At 41.7% G+C, this 27,733-nt stretch overlaps 2 protein-coding genes across 5 annotated transcripts in view; one reads left to right on the top strand and one right to left on the bottom strand.

The window, feature by feature from the left end:
* PAFAH1B1 (platelet activating factor acetylhydrolase 1b regulatory subunit 1) overlaps window positions 1-19,303 on the top strand; it is a 31,598-nt gene extending 12,295 nt beyond the window's left edge. For both annotated transcript variants that reach the window (XM_051635639.1, XM_051635640.1), the window contains exons 2-11: window positions 2,405-2,616; window positions 4,115-4,199; window positions 6,389-6,463; window positions 7,442-7,648; window positions 9,430-9,598; window positions 11,079-11,181; window positions 11,924-12,152; window positions 13,555-13,656; window positions 14,286-14,442; window positions 15,530-19,303. In XM_051635639.1, the coding sequence (XP_051491599.1) occupies window positions 2,585-2,616; window positions 4,115-4,199; window positions 6,389-6,463; window positions 7,442-7,648; window positions 9,430-9,598; window positions 11,079-11,181; window positions 11,924-12,152; window positions 13,555-13,656; window positions 14,286-14,442; window positions 15,530-15,603 (1,233 nt within the window). In that variant the 5' untranslated portion in view covers window positions 2,405-2,584 and the 3' untranslated portion in view covers window positions 15,604-19,303. The remainder of the gene's footprint in view (window positions 1-2,404; window positions 2,617-4,114; window positions 4,200-6,388; window positions 6,464-7,441; window positions 7,649-9,429; window positions 9,599-11,078; window positions 11,182-11,923; window positions 12,153-13,554; window positions 13,657-14,285; window positions 14,443-15,529) is intronic.
* Window positions 19,304-22,660: 3,357 nt separating this feature from the next.
* CLUH (clustered mitochondria homolog) overlaps window positions 22,661-27,733 on the bottom strand; it is a 31,869-nt gene continuing 26,796 nt past the window's right edge. For all 3 annotated transcript variants that reach the window (XM_051635620.1, XM_051635618.1, XM_051635619.1), the window contains exons 21-26: window positions 27,578-27,703; window positions 26,983-27,104; window positions 25,512-25,605; window positions 24,688-24,822; window positions 23,479-23,552; window positions 22,661-22,969 (exon numbers count right to left, since the gene is read on the bottom strand). In XM_051635620.1, coding sequence (XP_051491580.1) covers window positions 22,801-22,969; window positions 23,479-23,552; window positions 24,688-24,822; window positions 25,512-25,605; window positions 26,983-27,104; window positions 27,578-27,703 — 720 coding nt within the window. In that variant the 3' untranslated portion in view covers window positions 22,661-22,800. The remainder of the gene's footprint in view (window positions 22,970-23,478; window positions 23,553-24,687; window positions 24,823-25,511; window positions 25,606-26,982; window positions 27,105-27,577; window positions 27,704-27,733) is intronic.

Below are 27,733 nucleotides of genomic sequence, written 5' to 3'. Positions count from 1 at the left end.
GATGCTGGATTTACGAGGCATTCACTGCTTAGGGGGAGTTTGTAATACAAAAACTACATTCTGTTTTGAATACTGGGATTTTTACCATGGTAGTACTACAGGCAGATTTTGAAAGATTGTATCTTTGTGCTCTGCTGTTGAGTTCTTCAAATGGTGCTGCTATGCATGAGGTGCCTTATTTTGTTTTTCTCCATAGTGTTTATTGCTACTGGAAGCGTTGCTATGTTCACACTGAAGTACAGAGATTCGGCCATTATAAGCCTCTATTTTTCAGTTCTTAAATTTATAGCAGCATTGCCCTCTAGAGGGCTCTTCTTCTGATAATTTCAGTATATTATTTTTTAATATAAATACTAAATTTCTATTAATTATTATGCAATACTCCTACTGTGTAGTGAATAAGATGCATCTGTTGAAAACCAGTTACCTCTTTACCTGTCAGGAAACGAGGTACGGGACAAGAATAAGTGAAATGTTTGCTTCTGTTCTCTGAAAGGATGCAGCCTATGCTATTAGTTTTAAGCAGAATTGTTTCTGAAATAGCTATTAGGTAAGAGGTCAAATGCATTAAATAATGTCTTGCCTGTTTGGACTGTTGCTGTCCTAAAGGGCTTGCAGTGCAGTATTATGGTGTGCAGCATTTGACGTGGAAAATCCACCAGCAGGGTGAAATACAAGCAACTTGCAGCTTAAGCTTATTTTGAAGCAGACAGTAGAGCCTAGATAGGTTTAGAAACAGGCTCCTGATCCCCTGTGATGGATTAGTAGATGTTAATGATACAAGCTTAATATTTTCTTCAATTTTTTCATGTAAGAAAGGCTTTTGTTTAAAACAGGCTCCTTACCAGCATTGTTACCCAATTTTAATAGTGAAGGTTGCATACCTGTGTGTCTAGCAGAGAGGCAGTGGGGAGATGTGTCGTGAAGTAGCTGCTACAAACCCAAGAACGATCTTCTGAGTCTCTGTATTGTCCTGTTCACTTTATCTTGTTGCTAAAAGCCAGTTGGTCAAACTTGCTTAATGACTCGAGTAAACTATGTGTTATATACAGATATATTGTCAGGTATACAAGAAATGTGAACTTCTGCATTGTTCGTAATCACGTTGCTTCCAAAAGTACCTGCAGAGCAGAAATCAAATGCAGTGCTGCTAAAATTATTTTGGTGATCTCGCCTTGACTAAGATTGAAACTGTCCAGTTGAAGGAGATTGTACACTAAGAGCACTGAAATTCACATTACTGCTTAAGGAGATATTAAATAGTGTGGGTGGGAAAATGAGCAATTTGTGAAAGGCACAATTCTGACTGACTTCAACTGTGTCTTGAATACATCATATTTCACCTACATTCTGAACTGGCTTGCACTGTCAGGTGTCTAGTCATCACGTCACTGTCTGACCCAGCTGAAGTAACGGGCTTGTGGCAGCTCTGCACTGTGAATTGTGCTACGCTGAAGGTTGAAGATCTGTTGAACAATTTGCTTTATAGGCTAGATATATAATATAATATAGGCTAGATAAAAGATTAACTGTAGGTAAACTGTTAACATGTATTTGAAGACAAGGCGAGTATTGTCTTTTAGAATGTGGTTCTTCAGAACTTCTTCAGATAGACTAGCTAGAATAGAAAAAGTAATTTTTCTGTTTTGATTGTGTAATGATCTGCCTGTAAAGTTCATATGCTGAATTACAGCTGTAGCCTTTAAAGATGCTGTTTGGATAAATCCTGCAGAACTGTCTAATATAATTCAAAAAATGAGCTACAGTGAAAAACTGAGTCACCCTGATTCCATTGGTGATGGCCTGAAGTGGGCTGTAGCATCTTCCATGGTCCCTGTCTGGAATGTTCTCTTCTTCCTTAAACGCTCTGTCTAAGCTTGAAAGATACAGAAGAGTGTTAGCTGATCTCTAATAAGTGTTGAAAATTAACTGAATCAATCTTGCTGGCTTTAGTTTGATAGAGAGATAAATCTACAGAAGATAAATCTAGCATAAGGATAGAGGATTTTGGGTGGCAGGTTTTTGATAGAAGCAGTGAGTGTAAAAAGGCTGTTCATGGGCCTAGGTCCTTGTCATCACAAGAAAATACAATGGCATGGTATACAAACTAGAATTCGGTTGTGACTGAAGGCGTTTCTGTCACCTCCCTGTTTATTGAAAGAGTAGTGATGGGAAGAGAGGGAGTAAAGTGGTTGAAGTCCCTTCAGGGCTGCTCAGTCTAGATTGAAGATGTGCTGTAAGGGCATAATCCAGACTGGCAAAATCAAATGGCCTTTACAGTTCTAGTCAGTTTGTTCTGTGCAGAGTGGCCTTACCATGTGAGTCCAGAGATCTTCAAGTGAGTCCAGAATGCCTGAATGCTTAATTGAAGGAAATTAATGGTGTCTGTTTCTCTTCCTTCTAGATGGATTGAATCTTGTCTGTTGAATGCCTCCATATTTCCTATTGGATTTCACGTCTGGAAAAATACTTTTGATTTAAGCCACTCTGTGGCAGACTGAATTGTGGATCCAGGGTTCCTAAGACTTCAGATCTTGAAGAGGCAGCCACTGCTGAACTGTGTCAACCTGACATCGCAGCCACAATGGTGCTGTCACAAAGGCAACGAGATGAGCTGTAAGGAATGGTTAATTTTACGTTTGTGTCACATTTTCATTAAACTTCTAGTATTAACTTCAGTTTGCAAATAGATTTTAGAGTGGCTCTGCTCACATACCAGTCAAATAGCTTGTGTTATGGTTTAGATCTTTGTACTCTTGTTTTTGATACAGCTGCTGGTATTCGATAATGGAATTGGGAATGGTGAAAATGTAATTTTAAGGTTGTTAATGGCATAAAAATGGATTCTTACATTTGTTGTAATTTGTGAGCCTCTCTTTTGTTTTGAGTGCAGTCACAAAGGTACAAAAGGGTTACAGCAAGCAGCAAACCCATTGCACTCATGCTCCAAGCTGATTTGTGAATTCTACTTCTATCTTAAGTAAATTATTTATTTTACTCTGAAGTAGGTATAAGGATCTGATTAGAATGTGCTATATTGTTGACTCCTTAAATTGTATTTAAAACTATATTTAAAGATAACTATATTATATTTATATAAAGAAAACTATATATTTAAAGAGAAAAAAAGATAACCAAGACCCAAACAAAATAATAAAAAAACTTACTCCGCCCCCACCATAACTCAATTTAGGATATGGAATCCTTTCTGGATTTTAGGGCTAGGAATAGGCTGCTAAGTTCCATGTGTCAGTTGGCTCTCTCCTCTGTAGTGACTGGTGGGTGGCAATGACTTGCTGGAGATGCAGTGTCATAAACTTACATAAAGTTTGTGGTTTGGTGTTTATTCCTTTTAAAAGTGTCATTTAGTGTTTGGTGTCTTTCTTGTCTGTCATAAGGGTTTTTTTTCTTAACACAGCACTTTTCCAGTAGAGAATGCCTTGTGTAGATGCCCTTCAGTTTTTTTGTTTTTGAAAATCATCTGTGTATCAGTTTACTTAAACATCGCAGTATGTGTGTCTTCTCCCAGCCAGCCTCTCTGTATATGTGTGTACACACATATAAGAAAACAAAACTAGACTTCTTTTTGGAGGCTGATAAAGTAACTGAAAATTTTACCTTCATGTCTGTTTAGAACATTGAGCTTAATTCTCTTAAGCAAACTTTCTTTGTGTATATTGAAAATATTTATTAATTTGAAGTAGGTTTTGAAAATGCAGGGTTTCCTTAGTCATGTTCTCTTCAGCAAAAGGTGCTGCTGACTGATTGTTGAAGTCTTAGAACAATATTGAAACTTTGTGAGTAAGTCCAAAACAAATGCATACTGTTTTGAGAGAGGTTCAAGAAAGATTAGTTTGGTGATTGTCTTGTGTCAAAGTTGGAGTATTTTGAAGAATATTTTAAGGTTTGGAGCACTGCATGTTTGGTCACAGGCAGTATCCCTTCCTGTAATTTAACTAGAAGTGAGATTTAACATACCTAATAACCCTGGGTGGTGTACTGCACTGAAGACTTAGGTGTTGACTGTGCTTTTTTCAAACGTAAGAAGTCTGAACCAATTCTTCTGCTCTTGCCTTCAGAACTGTGGCTGAAGATCCTGTTCTTTGTTTTTTAGAAATCGAGCAATAGCAGATTACCTTCGGTCCAATGGCTATGAGGAGGCATACTCAGTTTTTAAAAAGGAGGCTGAATTAGATGTGGTGAGTTCAAACAAGATTCTTATCTGTCTTTTAAGTAAAGAGTTTGTAATTTTATGGCATTTGCATCCATGCTGAGCATGTATATCTATTATCTACCTATTAGCTCGTGCAGTTTCAGAAGTGGAGTTTAAAAGCTCGCACAGCTTATTGCCTTGTCATCAAATTTAAAAAATATTCATTGGATGATGTGGCAATTTCTGAGCAAAACTTTTTACTGTTTTTTGTGTTTGTGTCTGGCTCTGCTTCTTATCTATACAATGCTGAGTCTCTCCTGTATGGAAATTCTAAGGATCCAAGTCCTGCGAGTGCCCAGATATTTCAAGATGAAAGGTGCTAGAAAACAAAGCTAACAAAAGGCAATGTGAGTTTATAAGAAAGGTGATAGAAGATGGTATATAAAAAACCCAACAACATTGCCCTTGGCTGGACTCAGTGCAGCAACTCCTAGGACTGGAGCATCTCTTGTGTGGGGAGGGGCTGAGAGAGCTGGCACTGGAGAAGAGGAGGCTTAGGGGATCTTATTGCTATTTATAAATACACAATGGGTGGGTGTGCAGATGACAGAGCCAGGCTCTTCTCATGCTGCCAGTGACAGGAAAAGAGGTGGTGGGCAGAAGTTGAAACATAGAATTTCCATCTAAACTTAATACAGAACTGAAGACTGTGCTGTAACCAGACCTGACATGGTGCAAGATTGTGAAGATTTGGGGGCTGGCTTGAATGTTTAAGAAACAGGAAGATAAAAGAGGATTGCTTTTGTCCTCTCCTTTATCATATAAAGCAAATGAGGTCTGATTTGTGATTGGAATTGGGTCAGTAGTTAAATTGTTGCCTGAAATTGTTGCGCACCAGTTGGCTACCCCTGTAGTAGAAGGGAAGCCTGAATAGTCAATATGAGCTGCTCAGATCTGGTGAGCAACTCAGTTTTCTTGGGCTGTAGGGATTCTGCTGCCTTAGACCAGTCATGTCTTGCAACTGATTGCTGTTGATTTGCCTTTGTATCATACAGTTCTTGGTATCATTTTTAAACTTGTCTCTTACTAGCATAGGTGGTGTGCATTTCATCTAAGTTTCCTTGGAGATACCTGGATTGAGTCTTAGACTTCAGTGTGCTGGCTTGTGATAAATCCTTGCCTTTTCGCTTTATAAATCTTGTATTGTTCTTTTTTCCAAAATGCTTGGTTTAAGTTTGACTTAGTTTCTCCAATCTGCTTCCAGTGTCTAATAAATAAGTAGAAATGACAAATTAGAATACTATACTTTATAATTGAAAATGCTAATACCATTCCCTTATCTGCCTTATCTGTCAACCCAATTAAGTCTTCTCTTCCCAAAGGTTAAAAAGGCAATATAAATAGGCTAGATGGTCCTGAGGGAAACAGAAAATGCAGTTGCTAAAAGTTTCACATGACTTTCTTGCAAGAAAATTTGAATTGGATGGGGCTATGGTAAAATTACTACCAAAAAAAAAGTTAGAGGCAGAAATTATTTCAGTAAATTGGAAAGATTCAAGTGTAGCTCTACAAAGAAGGATTTCAGATTTTGTATTGATTATTGCTGCAGATAACTCCAGCTTTTACAGGCTGCTGAAATAATCAACATCTGGTCGCTGACTGAGGTAGCCAGTCCTCAGATTTTATGGAGTATGTCATGCCATTGTTATTTCCCCAGTACCTTTGTTATTCTCCATCTCATTTAGAATTATTCTAGTAGATGGATCTGAAAAAGGAAACTAATTGCCACTTGTATACATCTTGGTCCCTGCAGTCAACCCTGCTGCTGGTTTTGTAAGAGTGGGATGGGGGGAATCCTGTAACAAAATACGGTACAACATTCTCAGATATGCAGAGCACTTAAAAAGCTTTCAAGTAATGAAAATGGCAGCATAGATACCAGTTTAGTCCTAGTTCTAGGATTTTATTTGCAGAATTTAGCATCATTAATATGCACTGCTGCAGCATTTTTAATTAAAAAATATATTTTAAAATGTTTTTCTGTGTATGTAAATCATAGCTATTAAGAGAAGTGTGGTTGTTCTGTTTAATAAAACTGATCAGTCTGTTGCTTGAATTCCTCTTTCTGTGGTCAAGAGATTGTATTAAAATGAGCTGTTTATGTTGCCTTTGAAGAAACACTTCTACAGCCTTTAGAACTAGAATTTATTAATTTATTTAAATGCTTCTCCTCAGAATGAAGAGTTAGATAAGAAGTATGCTGGACTTCTGGAGAAAAAATGGACATCTGTTATAAGATTACAAAAGAAGGTAAGTAGAGACCTGGTGGACTTACTTGTATTAGAAGTTGTGACTTAAGTCAAGTATTCATCACTGTACAGATTTAGAAAATGGTGCCTCAAAGATGAATTTTGAGGACTTGAGAAGGGAAAAGAGCAAAATCTGTGTTTTAGAAAATGTTTTGTCTATCTCAGTGCTAGCAGAGACAGCCTCTGTTTCTTTATAAAAATTGTTTGACTTCCATTTGTGGATTGTATGTGCAGAGGTGCCTTAAGGCAAGTTTGTGAGCAGGAAGGTTGAACAGCCATCCCCAGCAGGCTGCCCTGGTTTATAAAGATGGTAAAAACTGTGCTGCCAGTTGTCTTTGACTATGACGTTGATGGGAATAAACCATTAACTCCAGACAGTCCATTAGAATAAGTGATCCTACTGCAAGTGGACAATACAAAACTCTTTTTAGTAATGCTTTAATGGATCTAGGGTGCATTAAAAGCTTTAAAAAAATTAAAATCAGTGTGCTAACAATAATGACCTATCTTTTGTAAAGGTTAAGAGATCTAGGGTTTTATGACACCTTCAGTTTCTCTGCTGTTGGTTAACAAGCATGTGTCATCTCAGGGATACAAACAGTTATTGCAATGTTGGTGTATTGTGCATGAATTACTGCATTCCTTTTTGCTCACAACCTCCTTCAATAGTTTGTCAAAACAGTTGTTCAAACATTTGCACAGTTATTTGAGTGAACGTGATTTCATAGAATATTTTTTTTTCTGTCAAAATATGTGTGAAGCTGGAGAAGAATAAATTATTAAATAATAAACAGGAAATTATTAACTTAGGTTTGATTTTTTTAAAATGCCAACAGTATTGAATGTGGGTAATCAGTTTGTGTCCATGCAATCTTTGCTTGACTGTGAGTTTGGGAGCCAGTTGTTATGTGGATTATGATAAGATGAACCTTGGTATAGAACTGGAACTGAATGGTCTCTTTAAAATTAATTAACTTAGGTAATGGAATTAGAATCAAAGCTGAATGAAGCAAAGGAAGAATTTACATCAGGGGGACCCCTTGGTCAGAAACGAGACCCTAAAGAGTGGATTCCTCGTCCTCCAGAGAAGTACGCGTTGAGTGGACACAGGAGTCCTGTCACTCGAGTCATTTTCCATCCAGTTTTCAGTGTTATGGTTTCTGCTTCAGAGGATGCCACAATAAAGGTGTGTGTTTGCTACAGAAAATCAAACTAAGCTGGTCAGAGATGTGCAACTTGTGCCATCAGTGCTTTAAGCTCGGTGTGTGTTCTGAGGGTTGATTGGTTGTGTCAGACTCTTGAGTGTCAGTGGGGACAGTTCAGAGTGCCTTCAGCTGCAGGAGGATGGCAGAGCAGTATAGTGAGGTGAAGAGAGGGAGGGAGGCAGTTGCCTTAGTTATCTGAAGTGGTTATTTTTAAAGCTGAGTTGAAGTGGCTATGCAGCCGTATTCTTAACGGAAAATGAATTCTTTCCATGGATTCTAAATGGGGACATGCAAGTCCCATGAAGTCCCTGTGACTTTCAGTAACTTTACGTGGTCTTCACAAGCCTTTATTGCAATGCTCAGTGGCTTTAAGAGATGTGTTGTAGTTTCTCATTTTAGCATCCAGTAGATCTATGATAGGGCATTTTGTTGTTGTTTGAATGTCACAATATAAGGGAATTACCCCAATAAAGGATACTTCTTATTCTCCTCTACACTGGTTGAGAACTATTTGGCAGAGGTGCTGTTCTGAAAAACACTGAGTAGCATACTAAGCAATCAATATGCTTAAAAATTCAAGTAGTTCTGATAGTGACTACCTGTTGGGGAAGACAGAAACAGTCAGCCAGACCTAGTTGATGAAAAGCTTTAATCTGGTCTTGTTTCTGCAGCAGACTTGAACATAGAGGCCTAGTGGTTTTTTCTTCAAGCAGACAGGGCCAGTGGAAACAGTGACAGTTCAGTGTTTGTTAGATGTTACAGAGGAGCCTAATTAGCTTGGTTTTGTTCCTTCTTATGGATACACTGGATGAATTTCCTTATTCTTGAAGTCAAACTGGGTAGCTTAATTTCTGACTGTTGCATTCCCAATGATTGCCATCTATTGGCTTGATGGCTTGTTTTTGTTGTTGGGTGGGTTTTTTGGGGTTTTTTTGGGTGTTGTCTTTTTAAGGGTATAATTTAAAATGAAATGTCTAATTTTGCTTGAGAGACACAATAAAATCTGTCGGAGCTTGTTTTGTTTCAGAGGCTTTTGTTTGATGTTAGATGATAGAAGACTGACTTAATTAGGAGGTGAGAATGGTGACCTCATGTTATCTTGCAGTTATTAACACCAACAATTTATTTAATCTCTGACCATTTCTGTAATGTATTAATATGTGCATATCAGACTCTTATGAGTGGTTTGGATTATAGTCCCTAAACCATTCTGGATGTTGCTCTTCAGTATGCAGAATATTTGCAGTTTAGTTCAGAAGCAGTGAGTAAATTCTGGAGCCATAGTAAATCGTGGGAAAGGGAGGCTGGGGGGATTGTTACAGATGGTGCTTTCCCCACCACCTGAAAACTGGCTGTATTACTGGTGTCAGGGAACTTCTATAGGAGGATGGAAAAAAACCAGTCTGTACAAAGTGGATATGTTCTCTCCAATGTTTTCTAAATTGATCTTTATTTTTAATGGTATTGAGTGTTAAGACTTCTAGATGCTGTGGAACTTACTTTCCTGCTGTGTATAAAATGCTTTAAGTTAGCTGGAAAACAGTTTTCAAAATGTATTAATTCAGTTAATTTATAAGTAACAAAATCACCTAAAAATAGCGTATTTTTTTTCTATGCTGTTAGGCTTTTTAGGACTGTCTTTGCCTCTTGCTCATTTAATTATTGAATAAAGTGCCAGACTGGCCTGCAGAGTGCACATATAAGGCTGGAGAATACAAAGAGTAACAGGTTGCTGCTAATGGATTTTCTGTTCACTTGTCAGGTGTGGGATTATGAGACAGGAGACTTTGAACGAACCCTTAAGGGGCATACAGACTCTGTGCAAGATATTTCCTTTGACCACACTGGCAAACTGTTGGCCTCCTGTTCTGCTGATATGACCATTAAGCTATGGGATTTCCAGGGCTTTGAGTGCATCAGAACTATGCATGGTAAGGTTTAAAGGGGACTGGTTTAGCAGTCTGTAAAGTAAAGAGAGGTTGGTTTGGGTTTTTTTTAATCCAGGAAAGCTGCTCATGTGGGAAGGGTTTATAAACCAGAGTATTGTCCAAAAGAAAGAGCATTGTTACTTTGATGCATTGAGTGCTCTGCAAATAAGTTATATGTTTAGTGTCTATGGAATGAAATAGCATCTCCAGTCTGCTCTGCACGGTGCTGTGGGAAGCATCATACAGTATTGAAATGAAATGGCAGTTGAGAGGCTTAGTGCTAAAAATGTTTTCTAGGCAATAAAACTGTGCCTTCAAATCAGTAAAAAAATTACCTTCTTCACTCCTCTGTTTGCCTGATGTACTGCTTCAGGAAGGAAACAATTAGTGTGAAAGGTGTTGGCACATACTGTGCCAGGCTCACAATGGACAGTGCCCTCTGCATTAGGCTCCAACTTGCAGGAAAAGATGGGAAAGTAGACCAGCCGCCACTGTAACGCTATAATATTGATAGCAACTATTTATTTTATAATCTTGATGTAAAAGCAATTTATTATACTGTTGCTTGTCTTGTGTTGAATATCTTCTTGTAGGAGATTAGGAATAGAGAATGTTTGAGACTCAGGAAAATAAACACACACACGTACACCAAAGCAAACAGAAAGCTGTTGACTCTTGTGTGTACAGTTCTTTAAATGCCACAGAACACTTCTTAGAGGAAGAACAGACATTGCAGCTGGCTACTAGCCCTCTGTAACACTACTTTATTTTCTTGCTTTTTTTGGCCTTTAAAGGTCTCTGTATGAACACGTGCAATATGTATATTGCTATGAACTGTTTGTAAGAAGCATGGGTGAACTAGCTGCACCTGTGTTGCCAGTTGTATCCCTTCAACTCTGTTTCAAGTAAAAATAATTAATCTTTTAAGTGAGGAGTTGTAAAGTACCATACTTTCTCTGGCACTGGTATTCTCTGACTCTTCAGATACCTGATTGCTGGTGTGACTGCTTTTCACTAGGAGTTTACTGGGGCCCCAAGTTCTTAGTGGGGAAAATGGAAACTAAAATGGTGAAGTTGTACATTGTGGGTGCGTGGCTTGCACGATGTGTCAGCAGACTCTAATCAGACCTAATTGATAGTTTTTAAGACAGTCACTGTAGCAACTCTCTCTTCTAAACTTCCAGCTGCTTTAGGTGTGTAGAAGTGTTGCTTGCAGTGGTGAATGTCTGGTTTTAAAACATCTTAAAGAAATTTTTGAAACCATTTTAAAGGATGCTCAATGTCTGGACTCTCTGGTTTGTAAAAATATAAATGATTATTTCATAAAACCCCAAGTTTACATGTAAATGCTATTCTATAAAACGTACACTACTGCTGTAGCTACTTGCCCAAGATGAATGCATAGCAAGTCCTGTGTGCTGTATAAAAGCTGTTAAAGTACCACTTAATAAAGATTTAAACTTTTTTTTTTCTTTCTTTTTAGGTCATGATCACAATGTTTCTTCAGTAGCCATCATGCCCAATGGAGATCATATAGTTTCTGCCTCAAGGGATAAAACTATCAAAATGTGGGAAGTCCAGACAGGGTAAGTGCACTTCAGGCTAAAGATCAGCACCTAAACAAAAAAAAGCAGGAACCACTGTTCATAGGAAATGGGGCACATAAATCCTGAATGTCAGCAAACATTTGAATTGAGGTGAGATATTGTGCCCTTTGGAGTAAGTCTAAAGGATTCTGCTTTAAATCATAGCAGAGAGTTTTAGGGTTTGGTACTGACTAATTAAAACTATCTGCTTTTATCTTTCTGGGAGCTATGAGGGTAGAACACCATAACTCAGGACCATGTAGGAATATGAATTCAGTGGTGAGCCACAAGTGTAAAGGGAGCATAAGAGGAGGGAGGAAAAATCTGTTACCTTTTTGACAATGATCAAGGTGGTTCCTGATTTATTTTTTCTTCTTCCTTGTCTATTTAAACCATCCATGTGCTAAAAGTTCTGGATGAAGGCTGTCTGAATGACCTGCAAGTCTTTACTTCTGAAAATACCTATTCAGTGCAAGCTGTCCTGTCAGCTTTGTTTTTTCCCTGAGCTTCCTGCATTCTACCTTAACAAGGCTTTGCCAGTTCTTGACTGTCAGTTCTTTCCCCTCACCTTCCTTCCCATGAACTGTTCTATGGTCTTGTACATCACCAGCCAGGGTAGACACGTGCATGCTGAAATATTTTATCTTCTAAGAGTAGGCCAAAAGTCCTTAGGTTTGAAGGGCATGTCTAGAGGGTTTATGGCAGTGTTCACTGAGTCCCACTGTGTTTCTCTGTTGAACAGTTACTGTGTGAAGACTTTCACGGGTCACAGGGAGTGGGTGCGCATGGTGCGGCCCAACCAGGATGGCACCTTAATTGCCAGTTGTTCTAATGACCAGACAGTGCGTGTCTGGGTGGTAGCGACGAAGGAATGCAAAGCTGAGCTCCGGGAACACGAGCACGTGGTAGAATGCATCTCCTGGGCTCCTGAGAGCTCCTACTCCACCATATCAGAAGCTACAGGATCAGAGGTAATGTTTCCAATGCTGTTAAACAGGTATAGACAGCAGGATTTTTGACTATGCTCTATATAAAACTTACTGGATAGTATTTAGAACAATGAGGCTTTGTTCTGAAGTGCTTGGCAGGTTCAGCAGGTGTACAAGTATATTTTTGCTGAGTAGGCTTCATGTACTGTTAATCCTGCGTCTTGGCTTCATAGGATCCATGCTTTTGTGGTTTTCAACAGTAGGGACCCTACCTTTGCACTAATGAAAGTGAACTTTGGAGAGATGCTCTGTTTCTGAGAATATTTCACATATTCCAGCAAAGAAGTAGTGAAAGTAGCTTGTCTGCCATAACGTGGGGATTCTAAGCACTTGAAAGGTGTGGGGGAAGTAGTGTCAGGAATGCGGATATGAAGCTGCCTTGGGTTTGTTGTGCTTGGATTAGGCTTTGACAGCCATGTAGCTAGGAGCAGGCATTCCCTAATTAAAATAAATCCCCGTTTGTGTGATCACATATGTGTCTTCTCTGGTTTGGTCACTAAATCTTCAAGAAAGGCTTACTAAAGGTCAGCAAAAATTTGCTTCTAAGAATGGCAAAATGTAGAAGAAAAGAGCTAGAAATTTTGCTCTGATTTCTAATTAAAAACCCAAGCAGTTCTGCCTTGCCCCCTTCCTCAGGACAGAAATACCAAGGAGAGGAGTTAGATACACTAAAGACATGGCTTTGTCTAGTGATCAGTCTCACAGGTTATTGCAGTCAAATTTGACTTGCATCCATAAAAGATCCTTATAATCTTTTAATTAAACAAATGAAAACTGAATTCCACGTGTTCCCTTCCACTGGCAGTGGGAAGAGGTGTCTCCCCTGCCCTCTGCTGGCCTGACCAGCTCTGCACATTCCAGTGCTCAACACAGGCAGCAAGTCAGCCTTAGCTTCTCACTGGAACATCTGTAATTCTGAGAACTAAGTCATGGGTACAAATAGAAATAAGTTGAGAGTAAGAACTTCTAAAAAATTCCTAAACGTGCTTCATTATGTTTTATGGAGAATGAGAGCATGAAGGTATGTCTGAACTTCATATTCTGTTGTCTTGAGATGTCTGTCTCTGTTTGAACCGTGTCTGCCATGGAACAAGGATGTCTTGCAGTAGGCAAATGTGGACTCAGTGTCTGATTTGGCTCTGTGTGTCAGTGGGACATACAGCCATTTTTTGGACAGATTGTTTAATTCTTCTTGTTTATTTCTCCTAGTATTAGTAGCAAAATGCCCGTGACTCTCAGCTTTGGCATTGTGTATTTATTAACTGTAAGTTGGCATACAATCTAATTTTGTTACTAAGAAATTGCTCTCAGAAGGGATTTGCTTCTTCCCTCCTCTTTCCCCCTGCCTCATATATGCCATAACATAAAAAAAAATTTTCTGTAGACTAAGAAGAGTGGCAAGCCTGGGCCTTTTCTGCTGTCTGGATCCAGAGACAAGACCATTAAGATGTGGGACATTAGCACTGGCATGTGCCTTATGACACTTGTAAGTTCATTGGTATTTTTCTGCTGGTCAGAGCTGTGTATGTAAAATCAGTTGTAATGGAATGAACTGTCTTACATGCTTATGTTCTCGAGGGAAGCCAGAATTACTGAAATAAGACAAATGCCAGAAATACGCTTTTAATGGCTTCTCTATTTCAGGTATCGTTGGTAAAAATACTGAGAATCTCAAAATACAAAGTGTAAATGCAGAACTAATGTGGCATAGTGTTTGTGATGAGTGGCTTGGTTTGTCTGCAGCAGTGGTGATAATCATGGGAATTTTGTCTCCTGTGAAGGTCTAGGCCCTCCCACGGGCTCTGGGCTTCTGCTCTGCTGCCTGTGCTCAGGCTGGGCTGCATGTTGGTGCTGGGGGTGGGGAGTAGAGTCAGTGCAGATCACATGAGGACGTCTGTTTGTTTGCCTTCAAGGACAGGAACTCACATTGTTGGTGGTGCTGATACAGATGTAATAATAGAAACTGAAGATAAGCTTTGAGTTTGATAGGTTTTATACAGCTAAATGAATCCTTGCAGGGACAGGACAAGGAGTTGCTCGGTTTGCCATAGCATGACAGTGGAATTCTTAGCCTTAAAACATGCACCTGCTCACTGATCTCTTCTTATGCACAAGGTGGGCCATGATAACTGGGTACGTGGCGTTCTCTTCCATTCTGGGGGAAAATTTATTTTGAGCTGTGCTGATGACAAGACTCTACGTGTCTGGGACTTCAAGAACAAACGATGCATGAAAACCCTCAATGCGCACGAACACTTTGTTACCTCTTTGGGTATGTATTGTTCTGCAGTGCTTACTGCAAATACAGAGCCAGAGACAGATTTGTCTGCATCTTCACCAGCTGAAGTTGAGCACCAAGCTAGACAATCACATTTTGGATTCCAGTGAAGTTTTGTGCTATGTGTATTCTAATCAAATAAGGACAGATATGAATTGTGAGCATGCTAGATTTTTTCCACTTCCGTTGCCAATGTTGCACATTGGATAAAGACATTAACTGCCAGGGTGTTCTGGAACCTTTCACCACAGAGTGTGAGGCATTTGGGGAGTGCTGTATTGCAAATCGGGGGGGGGGGGGAGCAAGGAGGGCAGGCAAAGCAAAATGGTCAGAAAAAAACCACCTTTAATTCCTGAGCATTCCTGTTTGGTATTACCAGGTTTTGGTAGAGGTTGTTTCCCCTGCCCTGACAGAACCAAACCCTCCCTATAACAAAGCTAGCTTTACTCTGAAGACATCTCTGTTGTTTCTTTCTCTGGGCTTCTCTGGCAGTTTCTAGCTTCTTCAGTAAGGCTGTGTTAGGTTAGCAGTGGACCAGGAGTTGGCTACTAAAGTTTCCCAATCAAACTTTTCAGGTCTAATCAAAATGTAGGGTTTTTATTTCACTTCTCTTTTAAATTGTGAGAAACAGGTGATCAGAAAAGTTACGAGTTGTGGAACATTAAACCACTAGCATGGATTGGCTAGCCTAGGATCTGGCTGCTTCAGTTTACTGGTGGCTTTGCTGAACCTGTGCTATGCAGTGAGGCTTTTTAATTTCTCTTGGTTAAGTTCTGTCTTCTGGTAGTATTCAAGGATTTTATCAGTTTGAGGTGTTTTGGACTCCTCTCTGTAATAACTTTTGTCTGGATATTTTTTTCCATGAAAGGTCGTTTATAACTGAACTGAAAGTAGATTTTCACGCTTTATAAAATTCTGGCATGGGAGACTTTGCCTTCAGAATTACAGACATGATGAGCTTTGAAATCTAGTCTTTGAGCTGGTATCTGTAATTTTGTGGAAAAAGTAATAACATGCAGTGAGAGCAGGAGATTCCGAAGTGTTGGATTCGTTCTTAACGTCAGCTTTTCTTTCCTCACAGATTTCCACAAGACGGCACCGTATGTGGTTACTGGAAGTGTAGATCAAACAGTAAAAGTGTGGGAGTGCCGTTGATTGAATTCACATTTGACCCCTTTTTCCTCTGGATGCACTCATGGTTACCCATTGAGCTCTGTTTAAATAAATATTGTCCTTTCATGTAAATTATTCTGGATGTAGATTGAGCTTATTAAATGTTACACACAAAGTATTCATGCATGGTGAATCCAAATTGTATACTGTAAATTTACATACGTTGTCTAGAAGTACCATAGGTTTAAGAACATGGGCTGGCATTGGTCACATCAGACCTGAGAAGGCAGAAGTTGGATAATTGAAATAGGGCACTTAACTGAATAGTTGACAGTGTCGTTCTATGTCGGATAATGATTCCTGTTTTTCTCTCTGCTGTCTGTTGGTGCCTGAACTGGTGACCTCATTTGGGAAAAGTTTTGTAGGGCTCTTTCAGAAATGTGTATCTATGTAACATCACTTAAGTGTGCTTAATAAATCTTCTCTAAGAATACTAGATTATAAGGCTGCAATTCAGAATCTTCTGAACCTTATATGTAATTAATGGAAATTAATTAAACTCTGGAATATTTGTCATGAAACATTTGCCAAATCAACAGAATACACTTGTTTTGGCCTCCTATCACGCAAGGGTTGGTATATTTATATAACTAACTGTAAACCTGAAATAAGACAACAAATCTTTAGTAGCAGCTGATGTGATAAATGTATTTATTTTTTATTTGGTCATTCAATGGTTAAGCTGTGCTGTTAAACTGAGTTTAAATAGTTTTTCTGTTTTGTTTTTTGAGGGATTTTTTTTGTTGGTTATTTTTTTTTAATGCTAGACAAACTTCCAGGAGGAGTTTTCCATCCCGCTAGAATTTAGTGATCTAATTTCCAGTAGAGCTTAATCTCCCAAATGACTGCCATGGTACAACTTGCTGTTTGCTTTCCATGTTTGTTAGAGATGTGCAATCCCTGTTACACAACAGTATCAAAGTACACTTCCCTCATTCACTGGCAGGAGGTTGGGGTATACAAAGGTTTCTTGGTTTCTTTAGTGCCTCCTTGGAAACCCTTTAGAAATTGAGCTTGTACTTACCTTGATGAGACAATGTGGCTTGAATAAAAATGTACTGTGGTTTTGCATAGAGAGAAATATCTGGGATCAGTATTTAAATGCTTTAAAGAAAGCACTAAATACCTTGAGAATCAGATTGTAATACAGATACAGATTGATACAGGCTTCTAAAAGAAAAAACACCATCAACAAAACAAAGTCCATCAGTGGGAATGATGCTATCAAGTAAACATTTAGAAACAGAACCATATCCTATCAGCAAAACTAGCCCGGCTTGATTATTCGTATTTATGTTGTTTGGTGTATACAATTTTTAATTTGCATATTCCTAAAGCTGACATATTTTGATCTGAAGTGAATGAAAATATTATAAATTAATATTTTAATCAGCATTTTGTGACAAATTCCATTGTAGATAACTAAGAATTACAATACTTATCAAACTAACCAGGTCTTTTTAAAAATCCACTCAAATTGACAATATAATGAAGTACCAGTCTGATGTTTTAACAGGTGAATTTCTGCTTTATTTTATTAATTTTGTTTAAGACATGGCTTTTAAAACTGTCCCTTTTAAAAATAAGAATCTTTGACCAAGGTGGAGTGGGATGGAGGGTGAACACGTTACAGGGGTGAAGGGGTGGTGGTTAATTTTCTGCAGTCACCCAGAGAAGGATCCATTCTCCTGTGGGAGGAGCTGGATCTCAGGATGGGGTCCAGGCATAGCCTGGGCTCTGGGGAAGGGTGGAGGAATGAGAGTTCTGATTGGGGGTCTTTGGAGCCAGTGTAAGATTCAGGCTAATCTCTTAAATCCAGTGGTTTATGTAATTTTCAGTGTGTTTCTGCAATTAAGCATGCACAAATAAAGTATTTTTTTGTTTGTTAGCTGCTTGGACTGGAAAAATTTGCTGCTTTTTGTCCTGTTTGAGAATTCCAGATACACAAGTAGTGCATCTTAAAATTCCTCAGTGCAATTGTTGAGTAATACATCTGTTTAGTTCCTGATAGGACCTATAAACTTTATTTAAGTATAAAGTAAACCACACTCATGTACATAATTCAGAACCATGAATGAGAAATTAAAGGTACCTATTAAGTGGAAGTTGTCTACTGCATTCTTTCCCTTTAGCCTATAACTATTTACAAGGACAAACAACTAAGTCATGTAAGCAGCATTAATTGCTTGTGTGAAACACTCTGCTAAGTACTTCTGCAATGCAATTTGCAACCTTCTCCTTTAATAAGCAGTGAATAATCTCAGGGATGGTCCTGAACGGATCAAAAGTTAAAGCCCTGTTTAGACAAAATCGTGAAAGCCACAACACAGGAGTTGGGTGTGTGAGGGTTTCCTGCACTGTGCTGAACTTCTGCTACTGTTTGCAATGTTTTCTGTCAGCTAATCCTGTGCCTTTCCTGTGAGAAGTAGTATGATGATGAGGTTACTGGTTTGGATTACAAAATAAATTTGTTAGAGTGTTTAAGAGGTTCACTGCTGCTTTGTCACTTTTCCTTACTAAAATTGGCATAGCTTAAAAATTACTATATATAGACCCTGTTACCAAATAGACAATACAGACTTTTTGGCTTGAAACCAGACAGACATTCCAGTGCCACACTAAAATAACGTGCCCAGGAAGTCGTAGATGCATTCTAAAAAGTGCGACATTTATTGTGGTTTAGACATAATCTGGAAGTTGATGTTCTATAGCATCTTGCACTTTAGAGGTTTAAAAAAAAAAACAAACAACCGTCCTGCTTTTGTGTATGGTGTGACCAATGATGTGCCCAGGGCACTAATTAAAAAGAAAAAAAAAATCTAGTTGCTAGCAAGTTGTCCGAGGGCTGTGGAGCACTGTAGTGCTGGGGAAGCTTTGGCTATAGACTCACCAAGCCCAGTCGACCCACCCTGTCAGCACCGTGCTTCTCCTGTTCGCCTCCTCCTGTTTTTATGTGACCTGCCTGATGGTATCACTCTTAAATAGCTTTTGACTCGCGAGAAAGCTGTTTAAAAGAAAGATTATACTTTGTTTTTGTAGACAGTGGTGGCTTGATAATCCTTTTAATGGTCTGAATATTTAAAAAAATACTGAGTTGAGTGAAGGAAAAACTCACTTAGAATGAGAGATTTGCTGTCTGGCTGTACGTAAAGTCCAGTGTATTTAAACAGTCAATACCAAGAATCCCAGCAAGGATACGTGCATAAAATGGTAGGGATGAACGTGTTAGGAGTGGGGAGGGTTGAGTTGGATTTACAAGTCACGACTGAATTTAACTGGCCTTTTTATCTTTCCACTGTGTCATGTAAGTAGCTGCTTTCTTGTCCTACCTATCCCTCTGGCTTCCCCGAGTTCATTCTGAAGATAAGTTAGCAAAATCTCCACATTTTAGAAGTTGATCCTGACATTGACATGAAGGCAAACATCGAATTTTTTCATACGAAAGATGTTAGAGGTTGCAATTGGAGAAAACAGTTCCCAGACTGTAGGAGTTAACTGAAGCTATTGACACAATTAAAAAAACAAAACAAATCAGTAAAGGAATGTATATAATACTGCTCTGTGTTTTACGGTAAGATTTGTTGCTCTCAGACTGTGTAAAACAAAATTTATTCATGTTTTCTGCATATTAAAAAAAATCTTATTGTACCAATTGGTAAACTATTAAATGCATATAAAACTAGATGTGTTTTTGTTTCCTTGGATGCAAGAATTAAAATTATTTTGAAAAAAGCTATTGGTGTTTTCACCCTTCAGATCCTGCTCCACACCTGCTTTTTCTTTCATCTGATTGTAATCTAAGTGGTGCTCGTATGAGGAAATGTGATGCAGTTTTGAAGCAGTTGGTAAGTTAGGATAGTCAGAGGTTTTACTGGTTAACGTGGTGAAGGGAGGTGTTGGACAGGGTGCTGTGCATGTTGGCTAACCTGGGTTCACGTGTGCTCCGGGCAGCTGAGCTGGGAGCAGGGGCTGGACAGGAGCCCCTCCCTGGCTGCTCCTGGCACAGGGCTGCCTTTCCCCTTGGCTACTTTCTTATCTTCTGGGGTTTTCTTGGTGGTTGTTTTTGGTGTTTTTTTGCTTTTCCCCCCTTTACCTTGAACTCTACTTAGAGCAGACAGAACAAGAACTGTCTTCGCTGGAAGTTGCACCCTGGGGTGTGTGCCTGGGGCAGGAGCAGGTGGGTGTCTGTGCTCTCCAGGGCAGCAGGAGCCCTGCAGGGAGGTGGTGGGAGGAAGGCTGAGGCACCCAGTGTTTCTTGGAAGGTGTGTTTTCATATTGGTGGGTTTAGTTGGTTTTTTTTCCTTGTGGACTGGCGGTAATTGCCTTGAGTGCTGCTTATGAACGGGTCAGTGAGCTGAAGGGGGAATGTGTGTTTCTTCACTGATGGAAGAGCACAGACCTACCGTTGGCCAGGATGTGGAGGAGAGGATGAAACAAAACTGCCAGCTCTGTTCTGTTTAAGTAGCTTGCAGGAACAGACCTGGGACAGGCTTTTGGAGGGGAGTTCTGAACACTGACAGAGTGCTCTTAGCAAAAGGGAGACACAGGGGATATCAAAAGGTAAGTTGCTAAGAGCAATCTGGGAAGAATTTAATTTTCCCCTTCAATATAGTGACTTGTTAGTTGTGCAGGAAGTGCCTCTCTGAAAGCAGCTTTATAATTGTAGTAGACTAATTTCCACCAGTTCTTTCCAGTTTTGCTATAGCACTGATGGGTGTTAACACATTCTTTAGCAGACAGGGTTGCATATGGAAAGAAATGGCACATAAAGGGATTTTGGTCAACGGTGGGAAGATAGTGTACTCGGCTGAGGAGGCTCCTCTAAACAGTATGACCACAACAATGCAGTGAAGACTTCAGGGGTCACTTTTTCTTGGAAGAAAGTTGTAACTTCTCTTGTACAGGGTATGTGTAATGACAGGAAGTGCTGGAAATGCCTCTGGAAGGAAAGCAGAGGATAAAAATAGTGTGTTTCTATGGGTCTTCTACAGGATTGCTGATGGATTTCCTCTTTCTCTGACTTAATTTCATTTTGCTGCAGTTATTTTCCTCAGGCAGTGGCATATGGTTACCTGCAGCCATGGGACCTTGCTGCGGTTGAGTCCTTTTACCTGGGGTGTTTATTCAGGTCTGGCTCCAACAGGATTTGATTCTACCTGGTGAAGGTGGACAGTATGTAATTGCATGAGGAACAGAGTTGGCCACAGAGAGGGGTTGTTCTGGGGCTAGGAAAGCTATGTTTGCCCACCCTCCTCTGGGCCTGCCATGTGCTTAGCACTAGTTTGAAGCAGTTCTTCTAACTTCATTTTTCTTGTAGAATGTGTGAGCTGAGTCTCAACAGAGCAGAAGTGGTGGCCCCAGTGCTGTTGTTAATGTACCTTGCACCAAACTGCAAAGAAACCAATAAATAAAGTACCTAAAATAGTTTAAAAGGTTTTAATGGACTTAAAGACACTAGGAAAAGAAAAATCTTGTAGGAAAGATGCACTGTAGTCATTTATTGATTGCTTTCCAGGAAATTCAGAATTTTTCTAGTAGGAGCAAGTTCTTTTTCATTAAAGACTCCTCCTGCTTTGTGGCCTCTTACAACTTGGAGGCTGCTCCCCCTTCCCTTACCCCCCACCAAGAGTTACAAACACCTGTACTGTGGTACAGGAGACCAAGGGTACAGAGCACAGTGACAGCACTTGTTCTCCAGCAGGTCAGTAAAAGAAGCCAGGCTAATTAGCACGGGTACTATCCATGACAGACAACACGAGGGAGGGAGATAGATGGGACGGCACTGTCAGCACAGGGTCTGAGGGCTGGCAACCAGGGGTTGTTCTACAGCTCCATGTTTGCAAAAAACAAAAAAAAAAGACATTCAGCTCTGTCGGCATTTGGGGCTGCAGCGGCCACCTCTGCCCTGCCGGGGGAGCAGGTGCTGGACACTGACAGCCACCACGGGGCGGTGTGACCCTCCAGGAGGGGACAGGAGGATTTGTTCAGTGGCATCCGCCCTTTCAGTCATGTCCATTGCCAGCAATGGAAGCTCCCCTGGCAACAATTTCACAAGCAGTGTGCAAAAAACATTAGTTAAGCAGGACTTAGCCTTCAGTTTTTATTTAAACCCCTTCCCAGTAACATCAGGCTGTGGGAAACTCCCAATTCCCATCTGGGTCAACCTGTCCCTCAGGTTGTAAGTCCATCATCAGCTCCGTGTTGCAGCTGTTATCCCAGCCCTTTTCTGACTTTTCCTCCCCTCTTCCCCTTTTTTAATAGGGCCAGGATTTCCTGCTCAATCCTTTCAGGTCAGCCCTCCTTTGGTGCCTTTACCCACCTCTCCAGGCACTGTTGTTTCCACCATAATGGAAGTTTGTGCGCTTTGTTAAACATCAAGCCCTCACTCTTTGGATACAGTATCCTAAGTTACTCAGCTGCAAGCAGAGCAGAGGTGGAACTGTGAGTATCATATATATATATATATATCTTTATGTTGAAAATTAGAATGTGAATGTTACAAAACCCCACTGAATTGCCAAACTGCCAACCAAAAGTAGAAAAAAAATTGTTAAAGGAATCCAATGGCTCTATCCTGATGTAGAAAACACTGTGCAGCCCCCCTGGTGCACAGGCCTTGCAGGCTGCACTCATCTGTGCGGTACAAATATGGTACAAATATGGCTGCTTCCTTTTCCTCAGCACAAACTGGGATTGTGACTGGGGGAAATCAACCTTTTGGCTCAGAATCCACATTTTACAAGCCCACTGAGCAGAGGGGGCCAGCTGTGTACGGGTTTAGCAAAGCAGTGTCCTTAGTCAACATAAAAATGACTTGAGAAATGTTACATACCTCCAGACAGTTCATTTGGAATTCATATGTACAAAGTAGAAATAAGTGATGATATGGGGACAAACACACACCCCCCCCACCCCCCCCCCACCCACGCCAGCCTCCCCTGCGCTCACCTAGGACGGGTCTTTGGCCTGCGGCTGCGGCCCAGCCACCTTCCCTCCGTGGGCAGACACAAGCTCAGGCAGACAGATTACATTTCTCAGATTAGTTCTTTGCATTGTGTATTAATTGTACCAGTGCAATAACATTGTCAAAAAAGGAGGAGCTGCTCCAGGGGAGTCCGAGACCCTGGGTCAGATTCAGAAAAGGGTGGTTTAAACTTTTTTTTTTAAGCGAGGTACACGTTAAGCAGAGCTCTGTGTTAGGGGGATCTCAGCAGAAGGCATGCTTGGCTCAGCCTCTTTCTCCTCCACAGTTTTGTCCTCTGGTTCCAGCTGTTCACCGCTTTTTATGCTTTCTTGGAGCTGCTGGCGTCGCTGCACCTCTGCTTTAAGGTTCTCCAAGTCTTTTTGGCTGAAGGAGAAACCAGGAAGGGTGGCAAACATTAGATGGGCTTTAGGAAGGGTGTGAAGCACAGGGACAAGGTGGTGTTCACAAAGAGGTGCCTGCACACATCCTGCCTGCTCTCAGGTCCTGTAGCTCAGCTGCACCTGAGCAGGGCAGGTTCATGGTTTGCCATTTGGTTTTGAGCCCAGAGGCACCAAGACATGACCCATCAGTGGCCCCTCAGGGCAAAGGCTGTGAAGTTAATCTTGTCTCTGTCCAGGCAGCCTCCAGCTGCTTCTGGTGAATTTTTACCATCAGTGATTACTTAATAGCATTAGAAGGATACAGTCTCAGCTCAGATGATCTTTTTCCACCACCTCCCCAATGTAATTTTCAACTAAAAGTCTTTAAAGAGATAATTTATAAGAAATGAAAAAAATATTTTAAGGTCACTGCTGTTTATAGTGGTCTTAAAAATTATGATGACTACTACTACTTGATTTCTAAAGGTACAACACAGAGAGGTATCACTCTACCTTAGTGGAATGAAGAGAATTCCATTGATAATGTTGAGCTGCTCCAGGACACTGGCCATACTGGGAGCTGTGAACTACAGCATGAGAGAAAAAAGAATTCTTAAAGTCAAAACCCAGACAGAACAACTCAGAGCTCCTAAGCAAGTCTAGGCACAATTTACCAACAGCTGAGAAAAAGCCAGGTCTCACAGGACACACAAGTAGCTGTAAGGTGGATTATTTTGTATTTTCTGCCTCTTTATACCCATTAGTTGAAAAGCAGCAGGAGGGTCCCCAGGCACCATGGACAGGCTCTCCTCCCACCTCTGTGTTCAGTGCAATATGTCAGGTCAGAATTGGTAGGTTTTGTTTGGTTTTTCCTCCTTCAAGTGTTGTAACAAGGGTAAAACCTTCATTACCTTTTTATGGTTTTGAGCCTCTTACCTGGACACTATTTCCTATACTTGACCATTTACTCGATTCAAGGTCCTTATGCTCCAGTTCCTCTGCCACAACCTCCTCAGGGCTATGCCCTGCCCAGCTCCTCTTGCAGAGCACACCCTGCTCTGCCCTCCCTCCTGGGAAGCTGGGAGCTCTTCTGTGGCTGAAAGCCTCTTTCCCAACCTCTGGCTTGCAGTCCTCCAGCAGCCACTCATGCATGGACTGGCAGGGAGAGCACCCCTCAAACCCTTCACACCCACTGCCCTGGATCCACCAGACAGGCCAGGGGGAGCTGCTGGGGCTGGCCCAGGAGGGCTGATCTGCTCCTGCTCCATACAGGCCAGGCTAGGCAGCCCCCCCATGCCACAAAATCCTTGGAAGGAGAACAAAGCACCTGGTGAAATGACAGCATTTTTTATGATGAGGAAACCAAGGTACTTTTGGGTTGAGCAACCTGCCCCCGGCCTGTGAGTCAGCAGAGGGGCAGGTCTGTGTGCTGCCGTCCCAGGCTCCCACACTGCCAGCACCGCCTGCCCTGCTCCCCATGCTCCAACACCCGAGCTCAGGAGGAGCAGCCAGAGCCCAGAACTGCTCTGTCAGAGGGGACAAATGCTCTGTGCACATTGTGCTCCATCTGTCCAAGCCTCTGCAGGAACCTCCCCCCAAGGGAGGGTCTGCAATTGCACAGCCATCACCACCTCCTGCTTGGGCCACGTTCCAGGAGCAGCTACAGACAAAGCTCTGCCTTGGTGGCAGGTTCTCTCAGTTGCTGTCATCACATGAGGTTACCTTCAGTGGCATGATGTTGGCATTGGAGCCATTCTTGTAAATCTCGTTCATTGTGCGTTGAAGAGCGACTGCCTGCTGTGTCAGGTATTTCAAGTACTCAGAGCTCTCTTTGGTCTTCTCGTGGTGTTCTCCAAGCTGATCAGGAAGGGGGAAAAAAGGTACATTACAAATCAGAACTGTACCCAAACCAGGGTGCACTCCTAGTTTCTGTGAGCTCAACATCCTTACAGAAACTCACCTGCCTTGGCATTTAAGCAAACAAACAAACAAGAATTCCTGTAGGAGCCTCATGATCCCCATTACACATTTCCATCAAGCAGGAGCATGTCTGCAGGGTGAGCAGCATTCCCTGAGCTGGGCTGGCAGGGACACGGCGCTGAGTCACCAGGTGCAGCTGCAGGCAAGTCCCAGCAGCCCCAGCCATGCAGGAGTTTCGCTGTGCACCAGCAAGGGCAGCAGGTCTTGCCCACAGAACAGCTCAACTACCAACTGGCTTGGATTTGGGATCTCAAGGACAGGTGGTACACAAAGTGGGAAGAAAGACCAGTGCCCTCCTGGAGCATGGGGCTGTGCCACCACCAGCAGCTTCTGCCCAGCTGCAGGGCTACAGCAAGAGCAAATCTGCAGGAAGCTCTTCAAAGACTCTGTGCATAGAAGCAGCCAGTTACTGCACAGGGCAGCAATTCTGCCCCATCCTAGAAAGAAGACTCCCTGGCATGTGCTCAGAGCTGGTGTGAGAAAGGCCTCCCCATGGCCCAGGCCGTGGCCCCACTGTGCAGAGGCAGAAAGCAAGGAGATAGGAGCCAGCAGCACACACTCCACACCTGGTTCTTGTAGATGGTGTAGCCTTCCTTCTCGTGCTGCAGAGCTGACCGGAATTCTGCTTTGCTCTCGTACACTCGGGCTACCAAGTGGTGGCTGAAGGAAGGAAAAGGGTTAAGAGGTACTGCCATGAGGAAGAAACATTTCTGCATTGCAGCAAACATGACTTTTAACAGAAAAGTGTTTAGGCTAAAAGTCTTAATACCAGTGTCCAAGGAGGCAGATTCTGGACCCTGAATGCAGCATCCTGGCAGCTCGTTCTTCCCCATCTGGGGATTAATGTACTACCCTAATTTGTGTTGGATTTTTTGTTGAAATGCTGAGAAGTGACCTACAGAAGCAAAGACTTATAGCTGGGGATTTTTTCCTCCTGCACCCAGGAAAGCTGAAGGCCATAGCAGTGCAGTAACTGAGGCAGCATCCACGGGGACAGCTCAGGGCTACATTTGCTAACTGAATAAGAAGAAAGCAGCTGTAAGCCTTTTTGTTTCTTAGAAAGCAAAGGTGTGAATTACTTGACTATTCACAGCCAAAACTAAAAAAAAAATAAAATAATTCTTCCAGCCCAGAAACAACCAGCAAACCAGTGGCAGAGCTGGGACCCAAGTCACCTGGGCTCTCTCCAGCTGGGAGAGCTGACTTGGCTTGGGCTTTGCTGCCTTAGTGTTTCTGGAATGAAACAAGACTTCTGGGTTTGGCAGTAGGACTCTGTGGGAGGTGATGAATCTTCGAGGATCCCAGTGCTACTAAGGGAAGGCAAGATGCTTTCTGCAGAGTGCATATCTATCAACTGCTGGAAAACAAGTCAGACTCTTGTGGGTGCTTAGTAAGATTTATGTTCACCCTGATGAAGACCAGATGGGTTGCAATGTGGCAGCAGTAATTAGGAGTGGGCCACTGCCTGGTTGATGGTGAGCCAGTTCTGCAGTCAAGGAGAGTGCACACAGCCCTGAGGAGCAGTGGGTATCCAGAGCAGATCCTAAAGACACCAACCACTCCTACCTCCCTTGGCAACATGAGGAAGCCACTCAGTATTTACTCAAATACAAGGCTTTATGGTAAAGGACAAAGGCAAATTATATGCTCCTCAAAGATAGCTCCCCAGGGGCTGGAACAATTAAATACAAGAGTTTACATCTCATCCCAGTCTCCCAGTATAATTACATTAGCCTTGCTCACCAATCTCCACTTGCCACACACATTTTTCTGCTTAGAGTCCACAAGGACCAGGGTCATCTTGACAGCATTACAGCAGATCCCACGATTAACTTTGTTGAGACAACAGACTTGGACACTGCACCCTGACCTTGACTCACACAGCCAAGGAGTCACAGTGGGGATGAGACTGGATCTCTGATTTCAGAGGATCCAGGTGGAAAAAACCAGCTCAGATCCCTCCTGTATGAGCACATGGTGAACGTCCTCACTCTTTGGCAGCATGGTGACCCAGCCCAGCACTCCACCCTGCCTCACCTTAGTGCAACTTTCAAAGACTTGGAGCCATGATACTTGGAGCTGATGGCCAGCGCGTTCTCCAGGAACCGGAGGGACAGGTCATACTCCATGACCCCGTGGAGCACCAGGCCGATGTTGTTCTGCACAAAGGCAAGCAGGCACTCAGCAAGGCAAATGCAAACTGCACATTGACAGCTTTGGAAACACCAAGACCACGCAAGTATGGCACTGCTGAAAAGGCTGCAGCAGCCACAGTCCCCAGGGGGTCTCTCTATAGCACGTGACAGGAGACCATTCTCCCCCTTGCTGAGTCCAAGCTGAGTCCAAAAAAAGCCAAACAAAAGAGAAAGAACTGTCTCCATTTTATGCAAGGGCAACAAGAACAGAACAAATTAAGAAATTTTCCCCTGGAATACAGGCACTTGAAACCATGTCTCCAGTGTCCCAGGGCATCTTGGCCTGTCTGGCTAGGGAGTCACACGCTTTTTTTCCCTTCTAATAGCACCAATCAGGGAGGAAGCAGCAGTGCCTACATGTGTACTTTAAGCCACCAATATGACCACTTTAAAGGCCAAGAGGTTTCTTAGAGATTAGACTCTGAAAGGTTACTTACATCTAAGAGTGCCATTTCTGGGTGATCCTCCCCAAATACCAGGAGCATGAGGTAGCGTGCACGGTACAGCAGGTTCAGTGCTGTAGAGAGCTGGCTGTTTGCAAAGCAGTACAAAGCAAGGTGCATCTGCAACAGAGGGAGAAACCCAGAATTAAT

This window comes from Apus apus, chromosome 18, assembly GCF_020740795.1.
Source record: "Apus apus isolate bApuApu2 chromosome 18, bApuApu2.pri.cur, whole genome shotgun sequence".
In the NCBI taxonomy this organism is placed as follows: Eukaryota; Metazoa; Chordata; class Aves; order Apodiformes; family Apodidae; genus Apus; species Apus apus.
The sequence above is the reverse complement of the archived record's forward strand: the minus strand, read 5'-3'. Positions and strand labels throughout refer to the sequence as shown.